The sequence below is a fragment of the Erithacus rubecula genome (assembly GCF_903797595.1).
Source record: "Erithacus rubecula genome assembly, chromosome: 3".
Classification (NCBI taxonomy): domain Eukaryota; kingdom Metazoa; phylum Chordata; class Aves; order Passeriformes; family Muscicapidae; genus Erithacus; species Erithacus rubecula.
This window is the reverse complement of record NC_136689.1, coordinates 122077901-122104791: the sequence shown is the minus strand read 5'-3', so window position 1 is coordinate 122104791 and position 26891 is coordinate 122077901. Positions and strand designations below refer to the sequence as shown.

Here is a 26891-nt window from a genome sequence, read left to right as displayed (position 1 = left end):
GTCCCTGTAGCTTTGCCTTGGGTCACAGCAGAAAGCATGGCAGACTCCCTGACATGTTTTGAAAAAAATTCTTTATCAGCAGAAAGAAGGTAAAATGAACCAGCTTTGACTAAAATAAGAGGTAACTGAGATTCACCATGGCTTTATGAGTCTGACACTATACTGTTGAAAGGCCTGCAGGCTCTTTTCAGGAAGGTGGAAACCACAGAAACAGAAAGATAAAGCCAACATGTGAAGAGGGAAGTTAATAGAAACCTGGGAAACAAAGAGGGAAAATAAGAGAAAATATCTTTCAGGGATCAGCAATCAAAATTGAAAGGGCAAAAGGATCATGCTTATTCTTGCCTTTATGGTTCCATTGGTGATTTGTGACTTATCACCATAGGTGCCAATTTATTTTTTTGGCTGGATTTCCTGCTGGCCTGTGACTCCTGGGCTACCAGGGGCATGATGTGGACCAGGCATCTCTTTTGGCAGAGGTGAGGAAAGGTGATTTGTCCATGACCTGCTGCTCTTGCCAGCAGATTTCATTCACACAAGACTGAGATGGAATGATAAATGGCACCCCTGGCCACAGCAGCTGGGAACTTCTGCCACTCTGGGACAGCCCAGGCCAGCCTCAGATGCAAAAGAAAAAAGATTGATCATTCAGCATTTCATGAGTGAAGCACTGAAGCCTTTGCCACCTGTCCTCTGCCTTGTACCAATTATCAAGCATGGTCTAATTGGCCAGCATTGATCTTGTGACTAAAAACAGTTTGGAAATGCTGTTTTTGTAGAGGGCAGTATTTTTTTTCACTGGAATCTACTTCTAAATGCTTTTTTATTAGCTAGTTGTTTTGTTTTGTGTTTTGTTTTGTTTTACAGCTTGTTTAATGAATCTTTGAAAACTCTTAATCTTCAGATTCTATCTTCTGACAATGAATTCTGGAGCAGTGACTTAGAAAAAACCATAAGGCATTTAAACAAGCTGTTGTCCCCGAAAATAAGTGTATCTGAATCTTGAAGCAGTGAGTGGACAGTTCCCTGGAAGGTTTCTGGCACACCTCTGCATATCACACCTTAGCCCCTATCACAATCTGGATCAGGTGAAGGGCTGGGAGGGAGTGCATGCTCTCACAGTCAGCCAGAGCATTCAGACATATATAAGATATGTGAAATACTTTTCTGAGTCCAGTGAGATAACTTAGGACAATTAATATGTTTTAACTTGGGATGACAGCATTCAAAACCTTGTGAGAATTGTGGCGATTGTAGAGTTTTCCTCATCTCTTTCCAGATATGTACCAGAAATAAAAAAACAAGTGTAGATACTAGGGCACTGAAAGGCTCATAAAAATGCTGCAGCGTCAAGGTATTTAAAAAAAAGCAACTTTGATATTCTGACAAAAATTTCACTGATTGTATTTTGCTGTTTTATCTGAAGTCTCTTATGGTTTTTTTTTTTTAATATTTTATATGTCAGGCACTAGGTAGGTTTCCTGAAGCCCCAGAATAAAATATTAAGTTGTCAGATTTCTCCTTCATCTTGTGTTTGCAGAAGGGTCTATTTCCCACCTGATCTCCACTAGTTACTGGTTTCTTTGGTTTGAGCTCCTTTACTTTGACTCCTGTGGAGTCTTTCTTTAGTTCTGTAGTATGGTAATGAATTATTTAGGCATTTTGCTTTTTTTTTAGATTTATTATTTATTATTAAACAGATGTATTGAGGGGATACTACCCCTGCAACCATAGAGTGTTTTCCCTGATGACCCAGCACACCTGCTGACATCCCAGACAGTTTCCATGTGTTGTCACTCCTGCATCTTGCCCCTCTGTGCCAGACACTCCTGCCTGCCAGGGGCAGGGAAAAGGCTGTCCCATTCTGACACATGGTTGTGGAACCTTCTCCTCACCACAGCTTTCCCAGCCCACAGCACCTTCATGCCTGGCTCTGTGGGAATGTGTCTGGGTACATGTGTGCAAAGTGAGAAAGACACTGGGGGTGCAGAAAATGGAAAATACTGGACAAACTAATGAGCTGTTGCTACAAGTGAGTCACCAAAGGAGGTTATCACAGAGTGGGATCTGTATTCCATTGGGAAGCCATCTGAAGTGTAGCATCTAAGCTCTTGCAGTGACATCCCTAGGACAGCTTTGCATTGTCCTGTACCAGTCAGCTGTGTCCAGACAGCTCTGTGGAAAACTGTGATTATCAGGGAAGATGTGCACAGCCCTCAGGCTTAATCCAGGTTTTCTGAAGTCAATGAGAGTCACTCCATGAACCTGGCTGGCCACATACCCCTGGGGCAATAGGGGTCCCAAGGGGCTACTTGCATGGGACTCATGGCAGTACCAACTGCTTTTCCTATGTTGCTATTAACTTTTAGTGCAAAGGATTCTGAGGGAAACAAACAGCCTACCTGGATTTCTCTAGGTCTGCAACAGTACTTTTGAATGGCAATTCCCTCCCTGAGTATGGACAAGGGCAATAATATTGACATTACCTTATGACTCAGTTTCCCATTCAGCAGATAGTATTTTCTGTTTTGAGATACAACATTTTGTGTCAGAGAAATGAGAGATGGCATAAACTTAACCAAAATACTGGAGACAAGCAAGCATGAAAGTTGCCCTCTGGATCCAAGTGTTGGAGACCTCTGGTAGGCCCACCTATTGCAGAAATTGAGTAATTAATAACCAACTCAAGCTAGCTGCCTCATCCTAGATTAAATGCTTGAAGATTAATCACAACCTGAATCACTTTTTTTTGGTTTTTTTTTTTTTTTTAACCTGACTTGCAATGAGATTTCTGACACATGTGGCATGAGTATCAGGACTGTGATATGCAAAGAAACTACATGGGGGGGGGATATCTTAGTGATTGAAGGGTTTGGTGTTGGGACTGGTGATGACAAGGACTCAAAGTGGTGCAACAACAGAGCTGTGCACATAGAAATGGAATGTGTCTGTAAGCCCAGTGGTTCCCTCTGTTTCTGTGTGTAAAGAAGAAACACGGGATCCCATCTGAATAATTGTCTTTCCAGCCAGCTGAGACAACTGAACCTTCTATGCTGGATTTTCCTTATGAGTTTTGAATGTAACAGGGAAATGAAAACCATTATTCTTTTTCTTTTATACTTGGTTTTCTGATCCAGCTACATCAGGTCCTTGAAAATCATCCAAGGGAATTCAATCCTTCAGCTTACATGTTGTTATAATTATCTGAGTTTGACTCTCCTTGTCTCCCTCCACCTCTTCTTCTCTCTCTGGATACAGGATCTATAAATTAGAAATAATGGCAGGTGTAACTATTGCTCAATAGTTTGCTGTGACCTTAAGTAAATAAACTTGTTATAAAAGATATTAGAGACTTATTTTTTAAAAATCATCATTTCAATGAGACTACTTATGTGCTTTAGTATGCATGTTTGTGTTTATATATGTTTGTATTAACTTTTATTATTGCAATCCATGTGACCCACATGAACTGAGATGATAAATGTTGCCATCTCAATGTGGCAATTCTGCTGGCAACAACATGATCTCTCATTGCTATGCTGCTAAATGTCTGAGAAGAAAATTTATATCTGGGGTTTGTTATGCCATGCACTACATAAATCATTGTACATGTCAGTACCAGGTAACCCTCCTAAAGACCTGAATGATAATTAAACATTTATTCAATCTCATTCTCTTTCATGGGGGTCATTGACCCCCAACCTTTCTATAAAAAAGTGTTGCACTCCAGTTGTAATTGCTTCCATTAAAACAAAAGCATGCAGGGCTCGTGCATAGTGCATACTCTCTTTCCTTAGGTGATTATTGCCATGCTTTTGTATGAACTCACTTGAATGATGAAACTCAAGGCTCCAGTCAAGAATAAAAATCTGATCTGACCTGTCTGCACAAATGTGCTCTGGCACAGCCTGCTTGGAGTAATCCAGGATTTAAAATTTGACCTAAGCTTATTTATCAGCTCCAGACTCACTGTGAAATTCCAGCAGATTGGTGAGTCTCCCAAAGCAAAGTTTGACAGATACTGACCTTTCCTTGAAGTCTTAAGAGAATACAGAGTTACACTGGAATAGCTCAAAGGAAGAAAATAGGAAAGGAGGGGTGAAAAGAACTAGGATGAAATATCAAGGCTAGTAGAGCAAGCAAGGCTATAATTTCTTCACAGTCCATAAAACCAACTGATTTGTCAGGACAGGCTTAAGACCATGCTGCTTACTAAGATTAATAGAAGAGTAACTTTTTATAAACTTAATAAATTATCAGAAATTGTAATATATTTCTATAATTTGCCAGTATCTATATTTTCTATCAGAAGGAGAATAGCTGGTAATCTCCAGTGCAATATCTGTCAGGAGACATGTAGAATTTATATGCAAACATAAAAGCAATCTTTTCCAGAACAGCACACCAATTCCTGTGTCTTCCCAATTTTTTTACTTTTGAATGCAGAAGGCTGTAATATATCAGATCTATCAGTTCTAGCCTAGCTGGTAACAAGAAAGTGAATCCACATTTCTTGCTTGCTGTGGAAAACCTCTCACATGAAGAAACTAGGAACAGAAAGCTAAACCCCAGTATTTCTAGAGATGAAAATTCTACTGTTTGTATTATTGTTACAGAGAAACCATTATCAACAAATGATCACAGGGTGCATATTCTTGAAATTGAGTACACATTCAGAGCTCACCACGGGAGAGTGGAGCAGGAAAACACTCCTAGAAACCCTGAAAAAGCTTTTCCACTTAAAGACTTTCAGTGGAACTGTGCTCAGATGACAGGGATTGGACCCAAAAAGTGGGTGCTAATATCTCAACTTTATTCATGAGGCAAACAGCATTAAATTCACACCTTGCCTAGACATGTAGAAAATAAAATCCATTAACTAAAATATATTGTAATTTTAAAAATACAATTTCAATTCTAGCACCTGAGATTATTTGCTATCAGATCAAAGATGAATTTTCTCCCAATTATTTGATGTTTACAGCTAAACATCCAACAAATCTTAGTCAAATATAGACAAAGAAGTACAAAAATTAAATTAAAAAATTCTGCAAAGAAAATAGAGAAGCTTTCATATCTGGACAGACAGCTACTCTGGGACCTAATGTTTCAACAGTGTGCAAATTAATAAACATACCCTACTATCAGGATTTTACTGTATTTCATGATAGACCCAAGAAGAAACCATATAGTAACCATTTTTTTTTTTTCAAACAAAACTAATAAAAAGTGTAGAACAAAAACCTTCTCTAAAGCAGTTTTAAGCACTGTTCTTTAAAATTTTTGCTGGGACCCTCTGCATGCATGAGACCTTGCAGCTGTCCAGCCAAAGTGTGTTCAGATATGGTTCATGTGCTACTAACAAGGCCCTGGAGATTCTTTGTCCTCCAAGAGTTGAAGCTGGTGAGTTCCTGAAGAAAAATGTGAAATAACCCAGGGTCCAGAGTGAGAGAGGGAGAAAAAAAGGGCACTCAATTCTCTTAGCAGGACAGTTGGGATTTTCACATGGATATGAGACCCACCTCCTAGTCCCCAGAGATGCTGCATTTGTTATGCACAGTGACTGCTTATCATAAAGTCATTGCTTGGGCCAAGCATTGGCAGGATTCTGCATGCCTTCTCCTAAGAATAGTTTCTGTATTCCAGTGTAAAATGAAAAGAAGAACCTGCCAAAGGCCATTAAGTACCGTAGTGGCTTGAACCACTGGACTCAACTCATTGACTGAATACTTATGCAATACTTATGCAAGGCAAGACTAGTACCAGTTTAGCCTCATAAAAACTCTGTAGGAAACTCATCCTGGCTTGGCTGGACAGAGCTAGACATTGGGGAGACACTGAAGTATCTGAGGTGAAACCTGTCTGCATCTTTTCCTAGGTCTGCCAGAATAAATAAAGGGATAGATGTCAGTTATGTGAGTTGTATATAGGGCAAATACACACTTAATCTTCTAGTGAATCACCTTTTTTCACACAAAGATCATCAGTGATCCCTAGAAGAACAGCTGCTCAGACACATTGGGCCCTGGCCTCAGAAACCTGCCACACCAATGTCATGAGTAAAAAGCTATAAAAGAGTTGGTCTGCCAGACTGGAGGGTCAAATAGCAGCGAGGAAGGGCTTCTAATAGGAAAGAGTGTAGCTACTGATATTCCTTCCTCTTTCTTAGTGGCTTTATGCAGATGCAAATAGTTAGAATTTTTTTCTGTAAAAGTAAAAAATAGGTAACCCTCACTAAAAATTAATCATTTCAATCACACTTTCACATTGCTGAAGTATGTGCTTCAGCTAAGAATCTGCCCTGATCTTACTATTTTTATTATTTAAAAGTATCTATATTAGAAAGTATCATCTCCTGAAACACTGATCTAGAAAGATCTGCTTATTACCAATCTCTTCTAAAGAACATAATTATTTTATTTCCCTACAACAGAATCAGGCAGAGGGGAAAAGAGTGATTTAAAATCTCAGTAAAAAAGAACAGGAATTTACCAGTTTAGAACAACAAGTACTAAGCAAAACAAGCTCACTCTTTTTTATATGTCATCAATTAAATGCATTATCTCATGCTTTGTGCTCAGCTCCTATCTACAGAAGTTGTATTATTACCGTTTTTATTCAAAATTTTAGCAAAACAATAAGCCCATGAAATAGTGTCTTTATCATCTTATAAGAGATAAAAATATATTTGCAATCATGAAATTTCAGGTGGGAAGGCTCATATTCTTCTGTTCTTTCTAAAGGCCAATTTTCTTTTTATTACCTGATCTGTCACTTTGCTCAGCAAAACAAAATATTATTTTGCATATCAGTATGTGCATGTGTCCAGCAGTTGGACCCTTCACGTTTGAATGTATTTGCCAAATTTGATAAAGTAAGAAATTGTCTCAAAGTTTTTCTCTCTTGCAGGTTGCATAGAGCAGCCAAGAAGATGGGAGGAGACCCATCAGGCCCCCTCTGGGGAAGGGCTCTGACTTTCCTTGGGTTTGCTGCACAGCCAGTTCAAAGAGGAAAGAGCAATTACTTCCACTGACAATGCTCACAGGTCACAGAGGCTTCTGAAATTTGTTTGTCATGGATTTTACCCTGACTCACTGCAAAATGAATTACTTACAAATGGCCCAATACTGTTAGCTTTCATTGGAGATGCACAAAAAGCCAATCAATACCTAAGCAGTAAGGAAGTTTACAAGGGCTGGTTGGTCACCATGGGCAGCACTGACAGAGTGTTTATCAGGTTTTTTTGTCTCTGGTTTTGCCTTTAAATGGGCAAAATAAAGACATGACATTTTAAATTACCTGTATACACAGGTACCTACAGTTTTTCTCCCAGGGTATCTGTGGAAGTATCTCTTCAGCTACTCTTTCTGAAGCTTATAAATTACTTTGGAACTGCAACCTACTTTTTACCCAATTTTAATAAAGACACTTGGGAATACCATTCTGTATGTCATCTTACTGTAGGAGTTATCATTAGCAGAGTGAACCAAAATAGTCAATATAAGCAGAAACTAGATATGTCAAGAGTTCACATCTACTTGCAGCACTTTGCTTGTTTAACTTAATCCATCAAGGCTTTTAAGCAGGACTTATTTAATAAGGCACCTTGTAGAAGAAACATGATAGCAAAGCTCAGAGCCTTTCAAGCAGGAACAGGACCACTGTTGAAAGTAACTGACTTAGCTCCCAGTATTCCTGGTCCAGATACAGTAACTAAAGCAAGTAGCTCCTTCTAAACTGACAGTATTTCTGTGTCCTGCTCAGAATTTGAATGGGAAGGAAGAAATAATTTAGAGGTATTTACAAAACTGGCTAAATGAACTCAAGATTTTGAATGTCCCTCGTACATGTCATTTGCATGGGAATACAGAAGAGAGCAGTGGAACAGTAAATAAAGGAACACTAAGGACTTCTGCCTCGAACAGAAGATGATACCTAATAACATGATTCTGTACCATAGTCCAAGTAGTAACATCCTAAGAAGTTTGGTTTGAACGTGTGGTAAGATTTAGTTCTAGAAAATAATACAATCTAATTGAAGGATAGGTTGGAACAGCTACAAGAGAAGCTCAAACTGAAAAAAAACCAAACAACCAAGTCAGAAGTAGGTTCCAAGAACCAGTTCTGAAATGAAATGGTGCCAAGACCCAAATTCTATTTAGCAACAGCATTGGTGTTTAGAAAATATTGGGTGTAAAGTCTGTCAGTCCAAACATCTTAAAATCAGCTGAGGATCATAGTGTCTCATACCCTCACTGCTGCCACGCCCTTCCTTCCAGCAAGAGCAAACATAACCTTCCCACTGTTTGCTAACATCATTTTCTTGTTCTGTCCTTTGGATTGTGTCACCACCTCTATGAATCCTGACTTTTTTGTCACAGTAAACACACATAACTCACTTTGACTTTCAGAGTCCTTCACAGACTCTTTACTCTTGACGTGTTGTTATCTGAAACTGGGAATCCAAGTGCCAGCTCTAGTCTCTGACCAGCAAGTGTGCTCTTAGGGTTTTAAGCAAGCATTTTCAAGCAAGACAAGGTGATTAATAGCCACAGTGATCTCAGAAAAAAGAATTTCTGCTCCAAACTGAGGAGGTTTTTTATTCTTGGAAAAGGAGGGAAAGGGAGCTGTTTCCTCTGCTACTTTATCCTGGAAGACAGGTAGGTGTGGCAGGAAGCCAAGCAGAGACAGGTTTGTTAAAAGCACACTAACGTCTCTAGAATGATGCTTTTTCTCCCAAGTCTGAAATTAGCTGTAGTTTCAGTCAAAATACTATTGCACATTAACCAAAATCAACAGCAGAATGTGCATTTATACAGCACATATGTTTTGTGTATATATTGATACATACATATATATACATATACACAGACAGACAGTAAGCTGTAAAAACAGAGCCATAGGTCTGTTCAGTGGCAAAAAGGCTTTGAGGAGAGAGAATGAAACATTTTCCAAACCAAGCCAAACTTCAGCATGTTCTGTTAGAGGTATGATGCATCCTGATGACGGTGACTAGGGATTTGCTGTGTGCCCTTCTGGATGGGTGGCTTTCCCCAGCTGCCAGACTGGAGTTCAGCTCCAGTGAGTTGCCACTGCTGCCACACTGCTGGGCAACAGGACAGAGCATCTCTCCCAGCCACCATTTGTGATCCCAAAACTGAAACTTGAGAATTCCACAACTGAGAACCTGAAACTATTCCAAATTCTTCTTATGGTATTAACAGCTATGCATATAGGTTGCAAAACACTGTCTATTTATTATAGAAAAAATGGTCTTAAGATGTTCATTTTCCTATAATTACTCTAATGAAATAGAGAATAGGCATAAATTTGGATATAAATCAGGTTTAATCAAGTTTTGTCCTGATCTAAAGAGTCAATGAGTTAAATTCTTCAGAAATATCCATCACATGAATTTTGACTCTTCTTCAACACTAAAAGCTATGTCTATTTTTATATAAAATTTTAGATTATCTATATCTACCTTCTTTTGCCTGCCTCAGAGAGCTCTACAAAGTGAGATTGCAGGTTGACAGTTTCCTGCCCAGCTGCAGACAGTTAACCCACAGATAACTTCTGTGATCAACATGTTGGGGCTAGAGAAAATGTTCCCAATGAGAAACACAATAAAGTGGACTCCCCCTACATTTACCATGGATATCTTTCATTTTGATGAAGTTTAGAAAGGGAGATCCTATTTAAAGTTGATTGTTGAAGAGCATAATCTTAGCTCTGGTGCTACTGCATCTGCCATTTAATTCCACAGCATCTTCTTGCTCAAGTTCAAGACTGTCAGTCTACATCATGGATGCAGGTACAGCCATATCATTAAAATATTTCAAGTTTCAGGAAGACTCACAGCAGACAGGGCATGGTCACATTATTTCTGACCTCTGCAGCAGATGGAATGTAACTTGGAGAAGGGGCTGCCAATGAGCTGTGCAATGTGGCTGTGTCTCATTTCTGTTTCAGAGGGGCTGTTCCCAATTAGCACTGATGTCACCAAGTGTAGTCAGGCATACACAGTATCAAACTCAAATACAATAGTAATTCACTGTGTTCTACCCCACCAAGATGAAAATTGGATGTCTTTCCTTTTTACCAGGTAGTTCTGAACCCAGTGCTCCCTGCTCCTGCAGTGCAGAGTTAGACCACATAGTGGGAATGTGCAGGTAAGAGGTGAGGTATGACTACATGACCTGAATTCAGTCATACCAGTGATTAATTTTTCTTGTATTTGGGGAAAGCTACAAAGCAAGGGGTAACCCTCTGCAGAATAACAATGAACACAGAGAGAGCAGAAAATTGCATGATACATGAGCACATTCTAAATGCTGACTCACCCCCACATTTCCCCCTGCTGCCTTCAAAACTCTCCCTAATCTCCTCATATGTTCAGTTTACAGCATGATTCACAGGGTTCCTCAAGTGCCCCCAAACCCATTTTTTTGGCTTTTTATTTTCCTTCTACTCCTACTATTTCCATTCTTCCGCTGCTGCCTGCTGTACCATTGTTTTCTAGATGTGTCATCATTGCTTCCAGCAGTCCCTGAACATAGGGACAGAGTCTGTAAAACAACTGACATACCCTTTTTCACACAATTCCTCCTATCTGCAACTCCCCTGTACCAAATTTAGTCTACTTTTTACTAATTAAAAATACTGATAAAATGAAATCAACTGCATGGAAGAGTTAAATGATCCTTTTTTTGAGAGATTACTTGAATTTTTAAGTTTCCAAGTCAATAAACATGGCTATGAAGGATGAGGCTTACTTCAGCTGCATTTATAGCACCCAGACAGCTCCTCTGCAAAGTGTGACTGGGAAACCATCATATCATTAAAAACCCCTGAGATTTCACCTTTCAGATTTGCAATATCATGAATTTCAAGGAAAATAAAAAAACCAAAACCAAACATACTTTAGGATATGCAACTCAGTTTAATAAAGTACCTTCTAAAACAAATTACCTTGTAACTCACAACAAACTAGGCATTATGGAAAATCAATTTTTGCTTCAGTTTCCTTTTTTGTAAAGAAGGAATATAATCCCTCTCCCATCAAGAAGCTCAGCAACATGGCACCCAAGAAACCAGCCACTTCCAGAGCAGCACCTGCTTTGTATTTCCTGAGCTCAATGGTTAATTACCTTTCAGTTTAGTGAGTTTGGATACAAACTGAACTTTCCAACTCTACAGTCAGATTGTGAAGTTGATTCATATCATTTTGCAAGAAAACCATTGTCAGAATAGAGATGATCCCACTAAAAGAATAGATGTGGATGTCTCAAGGATGTAGCTATTTAGGGGTCATGTAAAATCTTAATAGTTCAAACAAACATCTGAAAAAGATACTATGCATCATCAGTTTCTATGAAGGTGTAATACAGAGGGCATTAACAGGTCTTTCTTTGAAATTCTGTTACCTTTGCATGTTTCTAAATAGTAAAAAACTACAGAACAAAAAATCTTAAGTAAATATATTTATTATTGTTGGATTTTTTTAATGCAGAAATAGTGTTATTTCAATTAGAGACTTACAATCTACAATCCTGTTTCATTGTGCCAAAACAAGAGATAAGAACACATTGGTCAATTGCATTTTGATTAAGAGTCCAACCATGGTTTCAGGTATTTATGCACAAATTTCATCGACAGCAGGATTGATTACATTCATACATGAAATAAGTATTTGTCTCAAAAAAAATTGAAAAGACTAAAGACTCTTATTTTAACACCCTTTTTACACAGAAAATCCATTTGCATACATGAATAAAATATATACGAAAGATACAAAGACCAACTGCACAAAATTTGTCACCTTGACTGGTACCATATTAAAATGGAAATTAGTCTTTTAATAAAGGGACACAGTTGTGACAAAAAAAGCAGTAGCTCTTCCCCCTTCCCATACTTTTAACTACATATAACTCAGTGAATACAATTTTCAGAATAGACCTCTGTTTCACCTGTCCATTATTTTAAGAAAGTAAAAGTTTAGCTCTTTATCAATGATGTAACACAATTTCCTATCCTTTCATATTTTACATACCAAAGACCAAAAAAGTTTATCATTTCCAAGAAGGCCTTGTGAATTAACTGGTGCAGCTCAGAGCTGGATATGGATAATGCTGAAAACATCTACTGACAAATAAGTCTTTAATGGTGAAAACAATTACTTCTCTTAACTGAAACCTCTTTAGCATGCAATCAGATAAGCATCAAGGGACATGTGCACAATAGGAAATTGTCTTGTAATTATTAGTAGTGTCATCTTTCTTCCTCTGAACTATTAAGAAAAGCTAATGTTAAAGCAGTTATGAAGAACCAAACAGATTCCCTACTTCCATTTCAACAGTAGGATTTGCCTAAATTAAACATTATAAGTGTTACCCTGTGAAAGTGAAATTGTCATTCCACAGCTCAAATTTCACCCTCCAGACTTACAGCTGGAGTTCTGTGTAAATGCAGCAAAGGACACAAAACAAAGCCACCTCTTCTCCGCAGAGGCGGCCGCTCCCAGCGCCGCCCTAGAGGAAGGAGGCGCTGACCATGCGGAAATAGCGCGGCTGGGTGGGGCGCCAGTTATCCACCAGGGGCCGAAGGGGCTCGTTCTCCGCGTTCCTGGAGAGGCTGCGCAGCTTCGCCATCTGCAAAGAGCAAAAAACAACTGTCCTGATGGAAATCCTGTGGGATCAAATCCACAGCCCGGCAGTTAAACTAGGGAGGCTGGTCCAGCTGTGGAAAAACGTCTCCTTCAAAGTTGTGAAGATGTCCTTCACCCCACTACCACAAGAGCTGTACTCTGTTCTTTCCTTGCAGTGATACTCTCAGGAATAGTCAAAACAGAAAAATTTGAACAGGATTGTGAAAAACAGTGTCATTTAGGTACTCTCTACAGAACTGTGTACAGCCACAAACTGCGGGAAGAACTCAGAAAATATGAATACAGGAGCACATGCTATAATAAACCTCTCTACTCTAATCCTGCCTTAGTGCCTGATTGTTAAGAATCCTCTAGAATTACAAGGTTTTAAAGCTAAATTATAAACAAATTGTTCATTTCCATGGTAAGTCTGCTGCAGAGGGTATATTTTGCTGCAGTGTCACAAGAAGTTCATTATTAATAACAGGAATTGGAATTTAAATCTGGATAAAGATTTGGTTTCAAATGGTTTGTACAAGGCCTGCAGCTTGACTCTCCTTGGCCATTACAAGGTTTGTTTCCTTTTTTGAGGGATGCCATATGAAGTGTTTTGCCCATACTCGCCAAAACTGCTTAACACTCTTTCTGCTGCTGATTTTCAAAGGATGCAACATGTATACAGATACCCTGTATTAGTTTGTTGTCACTACCACACACTACACTAGACCCAAAGCACATCAGCTGCAATTCAGTCACTTGAACCTGGCCCTGTTTGAATGACTCACCGTGAAAAGCACGCCCACATTTCCCATGTAAACTTGAAAACATAGCCCCATGCAGGGCACACATCACCTTTGCTTGCCAGGAGCTTCCATATGCTGATGTGTCTACTTTTCAGTACAGATTTTAAGGCCAATACAAGCAGAATTTCTGTTTAAGCTGTAAAACCTGGGTTCACAGTGATTAAACTTGTTCCAGTTTATGGACTGAGCTAGCTGGGGCATCTCAATATTACTCTTCACTGAACAGCTCAGAAAAGCCAGTGTCAGTCGGCCTGAACAATAATGAGGTCACATTTATAACCAGCATAATGTGCATTCCATGGATTATTATTCTGAAATTAAATTTCAGATTTCAGATGAAGAATAATTTTTACAGGAAGAGATGAAAATTGTTCATCAATTTTGTCAATACTGATAAATTACTGTTGGAGAAGAGTGCTGGAGTTTATTATTTGTGAAATATCTGCTCTACTCAGTAAAAAACCAACAGGTACTCAGGCTACGATTACATAAAGATGAAAAAATTACTCTGCAATTAGACAGAGTTATTCCACAGTTAAATTCCTGTTCTTTCATTAAAAGTAATCTGAGCAGCTAGGCCACCCACACTGTATCTCACTGGGATTTCTGGTGAATTGATTTTCCTGCAGAGCACTGATTTGCAGTGACTGCCCTTCCCCTTGTGGCTAATATACAGTTACCATCTGGCTGCAAAAGCATCCAAGAAATCCACCACAAATGCACACACACTTAAAATAATCACTATTAATGAGGCTGCCATGGAACTACACTGTCTAGGATTAGAAATAATTGGCAACACAATCCTCTTATGAATGCATTATTTAGAGTGCAGGCACTCTGGAGTGAGGGAAGCATTTCTGTTGTATTTCTAGGCAATAACTCACACGCTGCCAATTCTGCCTGAAAAGCAGCTACCTCAGGTTAAGAGCCAATGTCTTGTCTTTATGTAGTAACTTCATCTTTAACTTAAATGCTCCATTTTTTCTACAGGAGGGATAGTTAAAGAACAGTCTGTATGTTTCCCAAAATTCACTTATTTTAGAACAGCAGAGAAAAAGACCATGACGCAAACACAACTGTAGTCAAAAAGTCTTTTCATGAAGCTGGATCAATCATGTGATTAGTTATTTCTTCAAAAATGCATTTTAAGTCAGAGATGTTCAATGACTACACTTTTCCTAATATAATCTATAGCTGATCTTCTGTAATAGAAACATCTAAGATGATTCATTTTGTGGAAACTAGTCAGATCATATTTGTATTTTTCACACAAGTACCCACTTTAAAATAGCCCCCACATTTTAATTTTGGATGGACAAGGAAACAGAAGGCAGAGCAATTCAATAAGCTCTGAAAATTAAGCTGTAAGTTATATGAACACATACAATATTTCATCTAATACCAGCTAAAGTTCTCATCATACCTGAGTTGTATTACTTAAAAGATAAAGAGCCACTTAAATACAAAGTACTACAAAATAAAAACATTTCATTTTTGTGATAGCATGCACATCAATTAATACACTACACACATTATCATCTTGAAAATCTAAAATGAAAAGCTATGTATATAAATATAATGTGTACTTAATATGTCAGTCCCTTCATTAATATTTTATTAATACTTTGTAACCTGTAGCCTTGAAATTTGTGGTATCATATCATTATAGCCTGATGACTGGGGGAATACTCTCAGATGAGAAAACTGACTGTGTGATAGGAGTAGAATTGCAGGCTGAAATGTGTTGAAAGAGAACATTCAAATTCCTGTTTTGGGATTGGGGGGAAATTAAGAGGGAAAATTAAGAAGAAATACTTTTTTACAGTAAGTGATCACAGAATTTTTTTACAATAACAGTAAATTATAGCTAGCTGATATTACTCCAGTTTGTGAAAATTTAGCTGGTATGCCTTCCAGAAACAGGAATCAAGCATGTAATTCAACACTTCCAAGTTGCATTCCCATCTGCAACACAGGGCAGACAGAATCACCAATCCCATCACATTTGTATTTGGACAAGTGATGTTCTTGAAAGAAAACTCTCATCATCTACACTGTGGTATGTTTTTTACTGCTTTATAAAGATCTCTGGTGTCTGGTGTGGGCTTGTTCTTCACTCTCCTTTTAATCCCCCAGTTTCTCACAGATCCAGTGATTGTTTTCCTTGTCAGAAGATTAAGTTCAGGTTATGGCATATAAATAAAATGGAGTTTACCTGATCTGAGCTGACTATGATGGGCTCTCTAAGAATAATCCAGGTAACACACTCTTCACAAGGTGGAGTAGTGACAGATCCATGGTATGTCCAGTAGTCATGAGATTTAGGGAAAAGAATTGAAGGATCGAAATTTGGAAAAGGAGCATTCTTACCCTTTAAAATAAAAACAAAACCACAACAAAACTGAACAGAAAACTCTTCAACAAATCTAGCCAAGATTAGTTTGCAGCTCTGTTATTTTAAGAAACTGGAAGTGACTCAGACATTTCAAATGCATGAACTAGGAAAGTAAGCACAGATCTACAGGAGATATAACATTGCAGTAAGGACAGAATGACTCTCACAGGTGGGCCCTGCGAGAGAAGCATGATGAAACAGGAAACTCCATGGTGCTACTTCTTGTACCTGAGCTAACTCATATGAAGTGGCTTCCAGTTCCAATGTGTTTCACTCATTTCTGTGCACAAATATCCTCCTGCTGGCCTCCTTTCTTATGGGAATTCTTTCTATCTATTGAATACTGCATTAGGTCACCACACAACAAAGTGAGACAGGTACTACTTCTATAATATTTGTGCTAATAACAAGCAAGAGAGCCTATGAAATGTGAGATTTATCACATAATGTTATCTAACACAAGTGTTTAGCCAGTGGCATTTCCAGAGATCCATTAGGCAGCCTATATATTAAGACCAAATGGACCAATTTCTAAATATGCCTTTTATTTGGCACTACCGACTGAGTTTCCATGCCTAGTTTTTATGTGAGCAAAGACCAGGCAAATTACTCATTTTTGCCAAACTCACAAGCCCCGCTAAAGTCAAAGAAGGCTCATATGTAAATGGAAAAAAGGACTTTTCATGTTAAAGAAAAGCTGCTACCCATGGTTTTATTCCCAAATATATTCTAGAAATGTTGCAGAGCAGAATTTGCAAACTAGAAGGTCAGACATCTTGATTTTTTTTTTTTTTTGTCCTGAGACTTAAAGCAATCTTTCTATAATGAAAAGCCCAACATCATTACCTTTGTTTTGATAGCATTTATTTCTTCAAGAATTCTCTTCATCTCTGGTTTGGGAGTTTCCCCTACCTGTAAAGAAGAAAGTGTGAGGACAAGGAGTTCTGCTTAACCAGCTTCCTTCTTCTATTTCTCTATATGAGCATCTAAACATATATTAACTATGAAATTATAATGCATTAACCCAACCTATCACCCCTACTAGGTTGGTAAGCTGTGTATTCTGTCTGTTACCTCTGCCTGTACCCCAACAAATATTATAAAAGAAAGGGGTAAATTGTGTCAGTGCAGAAATTTTAGCCTAACAAGTGATTTCACAACACAGATTTCATGCTCAGATATACTGCTTGCAATTGCTGATCTCAAAAAAGACATCCAGCTTTCTATCTCTAGTGCTGTCTCTAGTGACTATGAATTAAACAAGAGAGCAGCAGCTAATATTTCAAGCTAAGGCTGCATGCCCCTAAAAGGATTTTAAAAAACAGATGAGTAACATGTATTGCCTATGAGATAGTTTTCTTTGAGAGAAAGTTCATGAAAAACCTAGAAGAGATCCATGTCCTTGAAATCTGTCCCCAGCTGGCAAAAAAAGACAGCTGACTGCTGTTGGTCAGAGGGCCACCTCTGACACATGTCCCCATTCCATGAGCTACATAGTGACACAATAGCTTCAGGGACAAGTGTGTGTAGTTTTGGATACCACTTGAGATAATATGACTCATGCTCTGTAACTTCAAAAGGATACATTACTGAAAGTCAACCCCTTCAATGTGGTAGGATCCCTAGAAAATATACACAGAGAGTTTTCCCTTTTTTAAACTTTTAAGAATAGAAACTCCATAGTATCAATGCAAAGAAGAGCTGCATGCTTCCACTTACTTGCAAAAATATGGCCAAAACAGCTATCCCATCAGTTCTTCTCTTTGCATCAAGATAATTACTGTATTTGGGATTCCAGTGTAACAAATGTAGCTTGAAACAAAGAAAAGTATGTAAAAAACCCCATTATTCAAAAGCAAGCCATCAGAGGCTGATTGTACAGTTTTTCACATAACTATGTGAGTTTGAGGCAACAAGGAATGATAATGAGGTCTTCCAAAAAAGAGGAAAAAAGGGACAGCAAAGTAATATATTAGTTATATCTGTTATACATTATTAATTATACTATTTGCTTTAAAATAAACTACAAATATTTGAATAAGAAATTGAAAAAAAAATAACTGTAATCTCATCTTAAAGCTGAAGAAAAGTTGCTTAAGTAAGCAGGTAGAACATGCAGTTCAGACATCATCTATTAATACGTGATTCATTTCTATTTGGCATTCAAATTACAGCAATTCTATCAAAGAATCTGTAGGAATGCCATTCAGGTATATTATTAGCCTACATTTCTCATTTTCTTTACAATCCTAAAGTGCTAAAGAACCAAGGTAATTAATTTTTCCTACCCCTTTCTACCACTGCAATTTTATACTTCTACTACAACTCTGTATTTTCAGAATACTGTTTTAGTAAGTTTGGATTGCTTCTGAGTAATTCAGTCTTGCTGTGCTATTTCACACCACACTGGTTTGAGAACATGGAAACCTTTGTTTCACACAGAATTTTTCTTTTTTCCTGCTGTGAGAATGACTTCAACCTGATTCATGTTTATAAGAATCGACAGGAATAACAATAAAAAGGCACAGATAAATAAATAGACAGAACTCTCCGAAAAACAGGGAAATGAAAAATTTTATCTTACCAGAACAACGGTGGCAAATTTTATTTTACAAGGTGTTTTAAAGAAGGAAGTGGTGAGTCTTACCTCTCCTGCATACCTCACTCCATTCACGACGTGCTCCGAGCCGTGGTCGTCAGAGGAGCCCCAGTGGAAGTGCAGCTGCCGCAGCCTGTACACTCCTGGGAGTGGCCCACCTCTCAGCACTGCAAGAGACAACCTGCCACAGCATCAGACTCGAGGAGCTCCCACTTCTTTTAAAGTAAGTACATACTCATCTACAATATTTACACGTGTGTTTACATATTTGCTGTACAGGTGCACTGTGTTCTGAAAATCTGCACTGATTTTAGCCACACGTCAGGCAACCACCTTCAGCCACATGCACTCACAGGCAGAGAGAACTTTTGTGTCTAGGCTTCCACTACAGTCCCTAGAGACCACTGATTTAATTCAGCTGCATAAATTGCACCTAATACTTTCTGATCCAGGACCTGTGGAAGAACTGGAGGCAAGGGAAAATAGATTAGGTTATCAAACATGTCATGGGATGCCTGTGTTTGGGTAACCCCTGATCAGAACAGTCAAGCCTCTAGAGTAATTCTGCTTGCCCTAAAGTAGGCACTCAACAGACAGTGACCTGAATTGCTCTCTGGACTCCTTGAACTTCAACTCTGTTGCCTCAAACAGTTTAGATATAACCCACCAACTATTAAAATCCCACCACAAGACACTTAAATTTAGATGTCTTCATCTCCCCTTGAAATGAATCTAGGATTTTTTGATGTGAAAGCACACAAATATAACCATGATTAAGATCAACTACTGAAGTGCTAGATGGTAAACAAATTTCTACAAAACATTACAAAAATATGTATCTTACTGCAGGCTATAACTTACTTGTTTAAAAAGTTGTAAAATTACTAATGCTGCTTCTGCACTAATGGCTGCTCCCTCCAGTTATGAAAGATGTAAATAAACCAGGAAAACCATCACAGAGAATGCAATCTATTTTCCTAAAGAAAAGTTCAGTCTGCGATGAATGATACCTACTATCCTAAAGTAATACCACCATTTTTAAATAATATTGTAAACTAAGGTGTTCTATTTGAAGGGATCAATGAAACAGAAAGAACATCTTTACATTCACCAGATACTAAAAAATGCTCAATTCTCATTCACTTTTTTTGAGAACAGAAGTTAGAGCACTCCTATAAAACATTCAGCAGCTCTCAAGAACAGGTCTTTATATGCCAGAGAAAAATATCCTTCAATCTGAAAATTATGAAATCCATTATCACCTCAAGTAATACAGCACTAAGACTTGAGTAAGCTGTTATTCAAAACAAATTCCTTTTACTTCTTCCCACAGACATTCAGAACTGGGGTGAACACAATCAGGGTAAGAGTAGCAGCTGACAAGGCCATCAATTCTCCATTAAAATAGATCTGCAAGGCCAAATAATCCTCTTTAGGGTAAAAATATATCACTATTTCCACTGATGGGCCATTAGCAGGACATTTTGATTAGGTGAAGCTCTGCATCATCTCACACCAACCCATTCCAGCTTAACTCATCTATAAATAGACAGTAACTTTTACCTAGCATACTTTAAGCAGAAAGGATGATGCAAACATCTCCTGAAGGACAAAAAGTTATTTCCTTTGTTTCAATTACAAGTGTGTAGCATTGAACATATAAATTCATAAAACGACAATGTAAGTAAATGAATTTTTCCTGCATTTAAAAAAAAAGAAAAAGTAAACAAAACCATCACAAGAACTAAGTTCTCCAATATTTAAAATACTAAAAATCTCAAACTATGTCTGCATAGCTCAAAATCAGTAAGATTTTTTTTTTTTAAAGCATGTGCTTTGGAACTTAAATTCTAAACATATCTTTATCCTCTTGGGCTTTTTTTGTTTTCAACACTGCAAAAATAAAGATGCACAATCACATAACAGAAATATAAAATAAAAGTTTATATAGGAAGAGATGGCGTCTTGACATTTTTTTCCAGCAATGTTAGTATATATTATTTATATGTAACAGTGAATTTTTCTGGCAACTATTACACTGGATATGTTCACCTAAATATCTGAGAGTCACAGCAGAATTACCCAGATGTAACTCCCTTAAACTAGCTGTCATTAGAGTAACATGGCCCAGGTGCAGGAACACACAAACCAGCTCAGGAAGACAGAGGAGAAAAGTATTCACTCCTTTTTTGGTGCCTTATTGTTGCAAACTCTCATCCCATTGCTCAGTGACTGACTCTGGATGGGTTTGCACATCACCCTCAATGACCCATCAGTGCCTGATACCAGACACAAAAATGTCACATCAGTCTTGCCCAAATTCTGTGCCCCTCACACATCCACACTGAAGAATGACCTATCATGGAACAGACACACACATGACATCTACTCTGGAAAAAAGCTCACCTTTTATTTGATCTGTCATCAGCTGAGCTGCATGAGGCAAAATGGGCTAATAAAAGAATGAGCTTTTTTTTTTCCACTTTCAATGTAATCACTAGGGCAAGGGTTGCACAGAAGGACGTAACTAAGGCAAGAAAACCATCTCTCACTCTGTGACAGAAAAATGAAGGTGCCATGCAGCTGAGTGGAGGTGGCTGCTCCAATTACTTTACCTTAGCTAGCAGGGTGCCCTTGACAACAGAAAAGTGACAAGAAGCTTTTCAAATATGTACATCCACTTGCTGAGCAGCTTCTGTAGGGGTCTGGTTGTTAATCTGTGCTAGTGTCAATTGTTATTTGTACTCACTAAAAGTAAAACTGGCGAAGTTATGCCTACACCAATGTCTTCCCTGTTTGCTGTAAAGGCAGGTGGAAAAACCCAGGGAGTACAAAACAGACTCATGAAATGAGTTGTGTTTCTAAACATGAAAAGAAATGACTGTTCTAGGAAGATTTATGATTTCGCATCCTGCCAAATTGATAAAATGAACTGGTAAACCACAGTTTAATTAAATTAGTGATGTACCACTATATGACAACTGAAAAGACATATTACCTTTGTTATGCTGCTTCATAATAGAATCTAACAGTGCAGTACAGAAACCACAGATGTTTCACATCAGTGTCAGATTTTAAAGTCATAAAAAAGCCTCTGCCCAAAAGAAGGATCTCTGTATAGAAACTGTTTGCCTAACTGGAGGGATAAAATATGTTTCCTAAAAGCTTTTGGAACTCAAATTTCAGTACTCACTGAAATTTTCTTTAAGCAAGCACTGAATAGGTATGTCAGCAGGATTACTTTTGTTTTCTATTTGAACTTTGTACTCTTTCAGAGACTGAGTGGAAGAGAAGTGTCAGACAGAAGTCTGTCAGCCTGCCACCCACCCTCACCTACACTGTAATAGATCTTTGCCAGTTTTGTGACCCTGGATCACAGCCTGTTCATCAGTGAGCTCCCAAATCATCTTTGTTTGTGATCTGTGTAGGGCTGAATAGGTGGCTGTCCCACCTTCAGGGGCAGAAAACAGAGTCCTCTGTGTAGCTGTAGCCCCAGCAGACCCTTGACTAGAATTAAAAGTCAAGCACTTTTAACTCTAGCAATGGAAATACAAAGTTAACAGAAGCTCAAATCCCAAATTCCTTGTACCCAAGTATAGGATCAGTACCTTCATGCAGACAGGACAAACGACTGATGTGTTGCCAAACTGTAGGAAGAATTTAACTTTGCTGCCTTTTGCCTTATGTGGTACAGCCATTGAGTGGTACCACAACTACAAAAGTACTGGAATTTAGGGGTGCTATTCTTGTAACAGCTACTGGTTTTCTCCAGTGTAAATTCAGCAGACAAAATGTTAAGTAACATTTTGCAGGACTCAACCAAAACTGGAATGTCTTTGGAGAGACTTCCCCCTGGTTTCATTAAAGTTACTGGGGTTTGTCCTCACTCTTGTAACCAGTAAATAAATGAATGTTTTATTTACCGTAAATTGATAATCAAAATTTCATTTGTGAAAATAGATGAGATTTCCCATGAAGGAGTATTTGAGGAAAGGCTGGCCACAAGCCCTAGTCATGCTAAAAGAGCTGATTAGCAACAAGCTTCAATTTCTTACAGTACCTGTCTCTAATTGTTTGGTTTTTTTTTTTTTTTGCATCATCCACTTTCAAAGCCACACATTTCTCTGATAGGAAAGGTTCTGAAAACAGCATCAAGGTAACCCTGTACTGAGTTACTCCAGGCCTTTAAATGTCACCCCATCTGAAAGCCAGTAGAAGAAGAAGAATCTATTTGCTTGAGGTGTCCACTGCCAATAAAAACAGAGGGAAGATAGAGGAAGGTTTCCATGAGACACAGCCTTAGTGTATCTCTCTCCAGCTGCTCTGTCTGGGTTCCATTACCAGAGTTTTGTACCTTTACTGTTTCTCAAACAATCAAACACTTTGCTGTAACCATGTAACCAAGATATTACAACAAAAGCCAAAGACTCATTAACTGTAAGGAAGTTATATACCTCAAAGAGCTTCATGACAATAGTCCCACCAGTTAGAAGCTCTCAGGACACTTCTCTGATATGAATATTTTTTTAATTTTAGAAATAAACGGATTCTGATAGTGGAAATAAGATTTCAGCCCTATTTCAAACCAAAATTGAGTCACTGCTGTATCTAAAAGAGTATCTGAATTGCCCATCAGGCAAAAAAAAAACCAAAAAACAACATAGCAGTGGTAGAGAAGGTTTGATTTCAGCTCCCAGTTCTTTCCTTAATTTTTAGACTCCGGCCCCCACCTGCAATCATTTTACAGTGCATAAGGTCCATCTACATCAGTATGGTAAGACAGGAAACTGAGTCCATAAGAACCCATTAACATGTATGGATAGACAGCAAAGGCATGATATTGCTCCTGCAGAAACTTTATCAGTCAGCCAAGTCAGCAAAGCTTTCAGTTTTGCAGCAGATTCTCCAAGTCAATCAGACTTTATAAATAGCTGGAAGTAAATTCTCAAATTCCTTCCACTGGGCTAACCCCAAACATAAAAGTAACAGGGCCTTTTTCAACCTGATACCTGAACTACATGGGATGATACACTAATTGCTTGAATTTAAGAAACTGTCCCAAAATATGAATACTTCAAGTGTTCTTGGCAGGATACACAATGGATGTAAAACTTGGAGACATCCAAAGTAATCAATTTTATCTCTCACCTTTGCAATTTATTCAGCAATCTATTTTATCCAAACTAATCAAAATCTAATCAAAAACTAGACAGAAATACAGATACAAGTATGACCACTATAACTGAAAAAAAAAGTCAGGAAAATAAATAAGGCCCTTAGTTTTCTGGTTAACCCAGAAATAATTCAGATAGACAGAGGAATAGACAGATACACAGACACAGAGAGAATGAATATCTTTGTTCCAAAGGAATAAAAGCTTAATTCCTATATGATTGCTATTGCATATGTATGTTTTGTGCAGCTGGTGGTTCTTTTACATAAAAAGAAGCCACTGTACATATTCTAAAAAACTGAAAGTGTGTTCAAGTCAGTGGGAGTATGCACACTGGAATTCGTCCTGCAATTAGCATTATATTAGAGAAAGAACACCACCCACAGACTCTGCAGGCAATGGTATAACAAAGGAGACATAACAACAAACACTGAACATTTCTTGACTTCAAAGAGCTGAGATATCCACCTACTTTTTTTGCAGTGAGTGGCTTTTTATTTCTGAGATCAAAACACAACAGTTACCGAGCAGATCATCTGAAACTTTCTGCTCTTTGTGGTGCTGCATCCATGTTGTTAGATTGCTGTGCCAGAATACTCTCTCCCATTCAAAATCTGAGTTATTTTAACAATAATTACACTTTTATTTTTATGCAAAAGATGCAACCATTGGCATATCTGATGCTGTTCTAACAAATAAAACAGATGGTAAAAAATGGTAATAGTCATGGAGATCTCATATGCCACAGCTGCATTTCTTTACTTGTGTATCATTTGATCTGATGTTAATAATATTTTCCTTCAAATAACATTGAGAATTCCCACCTTGCTGGAAAAGTCTTGACTGAATAGTAATTTGTGAGTTTTGACAGTATATTAACTAGTCCAGCATATACTGATCCTCATTTGATCCTCCATACATTTTGATCCTCAGTTTCATGAAACCCAAGTAATTAGTTATAAGTCCATTAAATTAAATCCATGTCCATATATACTTACCATGAAACAATCTATTAATAACATTTCTCTGAGTAATTACAGCTGTCATTCCCAATTATATAGAAAGTGGAAGCTTTAATGCAAGTAAGAAATAAGTCTGTACACTGTATGGTCTCATAGCCGCAAATGGATAAAAGATTTTGAACATTAAACCTGACACAATTAAATTTAGCAGCCCTATTATCTTCATTAAGACAAAACCTCATGAATGCCAAAAAGTTTTAACTCATTCAATATCATGATGTTGTGGCAACATCTGGCTTGTTACTTCATTTATCACAAATTACACAGAGTTTTTAAATACTGTAACATAAAATGAAAATAAGCTGAAGCTGGGCATCTCAAATAGGTAAAATGGAATTCAGTTTTCACAGATAAAGCCTGAGCCTCCTTCATCCTGGAAAGCAACACAACTGCAAGGACATTTTTGCAGCCCTAGAAATTTATCTTACCTTAATTCACCCTGTACCAAGTTTCTTTGAGGTTCTCTCCATTCCCTAGGACTTTACCAATGAACTCTAGAAGGAGTCCCAGACCTTTCCCCGCAGTAACACAGGCTACCAGGTCAGAAAAACCTGTACATCACACACAGGCAGTACACAGAGCCCTTCCAGCAGCCTGAACATTCAGAGCAGGCTCTTCCACACAAATTGAGAAACAGACACTTACATGTAATGACAGAGATGGAAACAAAACCGACCTGATCTATCAAATGAATCATCAAACACAACTCTGCAGGTCTTCCCATTATTGAGGATGGTCTTAGCTGCACCAGGATCATAGCTAGCAAACCATGGCAGTAGGGAACTATCATAATGCACATCTTTGTTATTGATTTCAATGGGTGACTGATGGTGTCCTTTCGCAAAAGGGTAATTCTTGTGCCACTGATCTGGTCCTAGAAAAAAACACAGAGAAGTATAATGAAAATCTTTTCCAGAGAGATATGAATTATGCTTGTTACAATTAATGCAAGCTAGGCTTGCTTAAGTAAAGAAAAATAATTTAAGTGTATTAATAAGTAATTGCCTAGTTGATATTCATGCTCTATTAAGAGCTTCACTACATAAAAAGCAACCAGACTGATATCTAGCTGCAATACTGGATACTTAAATCCTTCAACCCAACCCAAACTCTTATAGCAACCTCAAGACTGGCAAGGAAGCAAACCAGAGGTGTATACTCCAAGTCTAGTATATTTCCATATTTCTGCATATTTCCAGCTAAAAATATGATGGGATATACCCAAATGATTCAATGTGCTACCATGTAGCCATATGCAACTAGAAAAGTTGGACAGGACAAGAATTTGAAACATGGATTTAATTATCATCATGGTTTTACCAAGAAGTTCATGTGCAAAAAGCCTGATCAATGCTGAACTGTTCTTCCTGCAGCAGAGCAGGAGCAAGAGATCAGCAATACCCCAACCTCTGCAGGCAGGCGGGGCCTGCAGCCCAGCACTGCTCTTCCCGCATTAGGGCTAGCCTAAAGCCGGACTTTACTGCTATGCCAAACTTTAGTTTACATTAACACTAGGAAAACTGACTTTATTTAACTCGAAGACCCCCTGCATTGACCTCTCCTTCCACCGCTTCGCCTCCTCCGCGCCTGCCCGGGCCCGCCGGGAGCCGCATCCCCGCCAGGCTCCCGGGGCAGCGGCCCCGCTCCCGGGCTGTCGGCGCGGCGGGGCCGGCCGGGCTCTCACCGTTGTCGCCGTCGTAGCCCCAGGGGTAGTAGTTGGGGTTGATCATGGTGCGCTGCCCCAGCCTCCGCCCGCGGCTCTGGCAGGACGGCGGCCTCGCCTCACGGCGGCTTTTTATAGACTCCCGCCAAATCCATGCCCGTCCCCACGGCGAGGGCCGGGGCCGGGGGCGGGGAGAGCCTGCACCGCCCGCCGGCTCCGGGGGAATGCGGGACGGAGCCCGGGACAGCGCCGGCCGTGCCCAGCGAGGGAAAGGGCTGCCCCGGCGGCGGGGAGATGGGGATACAGAAAAGCGCGGATGAGGCTGGCGGGTTTCTCCTGCCGTTTGCAGAAGGCCCGGCGGGGCAAGGCCTGTCCCGTTCGGAGGGGCCGGTGCTCCCGCTCCCTGCGTGAGGCACAGCGCTGATCCCGGGGCCGGCAGGGGGTGAGAGGATGGGGCCAGCTTTTGCGTGCCAAAGGCTGTCACAGGTTCACACCCTTCCCTAGGAAATTCCCGTGTATTCGCCTGGGTTCCAGCGCCGCTCCCCGCTGCGCGGGCTCCCGTTGCGTTCATAAACAGCTTCCCTGCAAAA

General features: G+C 39.0%; 1 protein-coding gene across 1 annotated transcript; it reads right to left on the bottom strand.

Annotated features, from left to right (window-relative positions):
* Nucleotides 1-11470: 11470 nt before the first annotated feature.
* LOC306799410 (carbonic anhydrase 3-like) lies at nt 11471-26472 on the bottom strand. Its single transcript, XM_079300405.1, has 7 exons — nt 26323-26472; nt 25315-25512; nt 18492-18610; nt 17564-17656; nt 16691-16756; nt 15665-15820; nt 11471-12650 (listed from the first exon to the last, which is right to left on the bottom strand). The coding sequence occupies exons 1-7, from the start codon at nt 26366-26368 to the stop codon at nt 12531-12533; spliced, it is 798 nt and encodes a 265-aa protein (XP_079156531.1). The 5' UTR covers nt 26369-26472; the 3' UTR covers nt 11471-12530.
* Nucleotides 26473-26891: the final 419 nt, after the last annotated feature.

Bases quoted from the DNA above. Each gene is read 5' to 3' on its own strand.
- LOC306799410 (XM_079300405.1), bottom strand. From the start codon at position 26,368: ATGATCAACCCCAACTACTACCCCTGGGGCTACGACGGCGACAACG. The intron at 25,513-26,322 runs GTGAGAGCCCGG...GTTTTTTTCTAG, and splicing joins GGGCTACGACGGCGACAACG to GACCAGATCAGTGGCACAAG. The intron at 17,657-18,491 runs GTAAGACTCACC...CTTTGTTTCAAG, and splicing joins GAGTGAGGTATGCAGGAGAG to CTACATTTGTTACACTGGAA.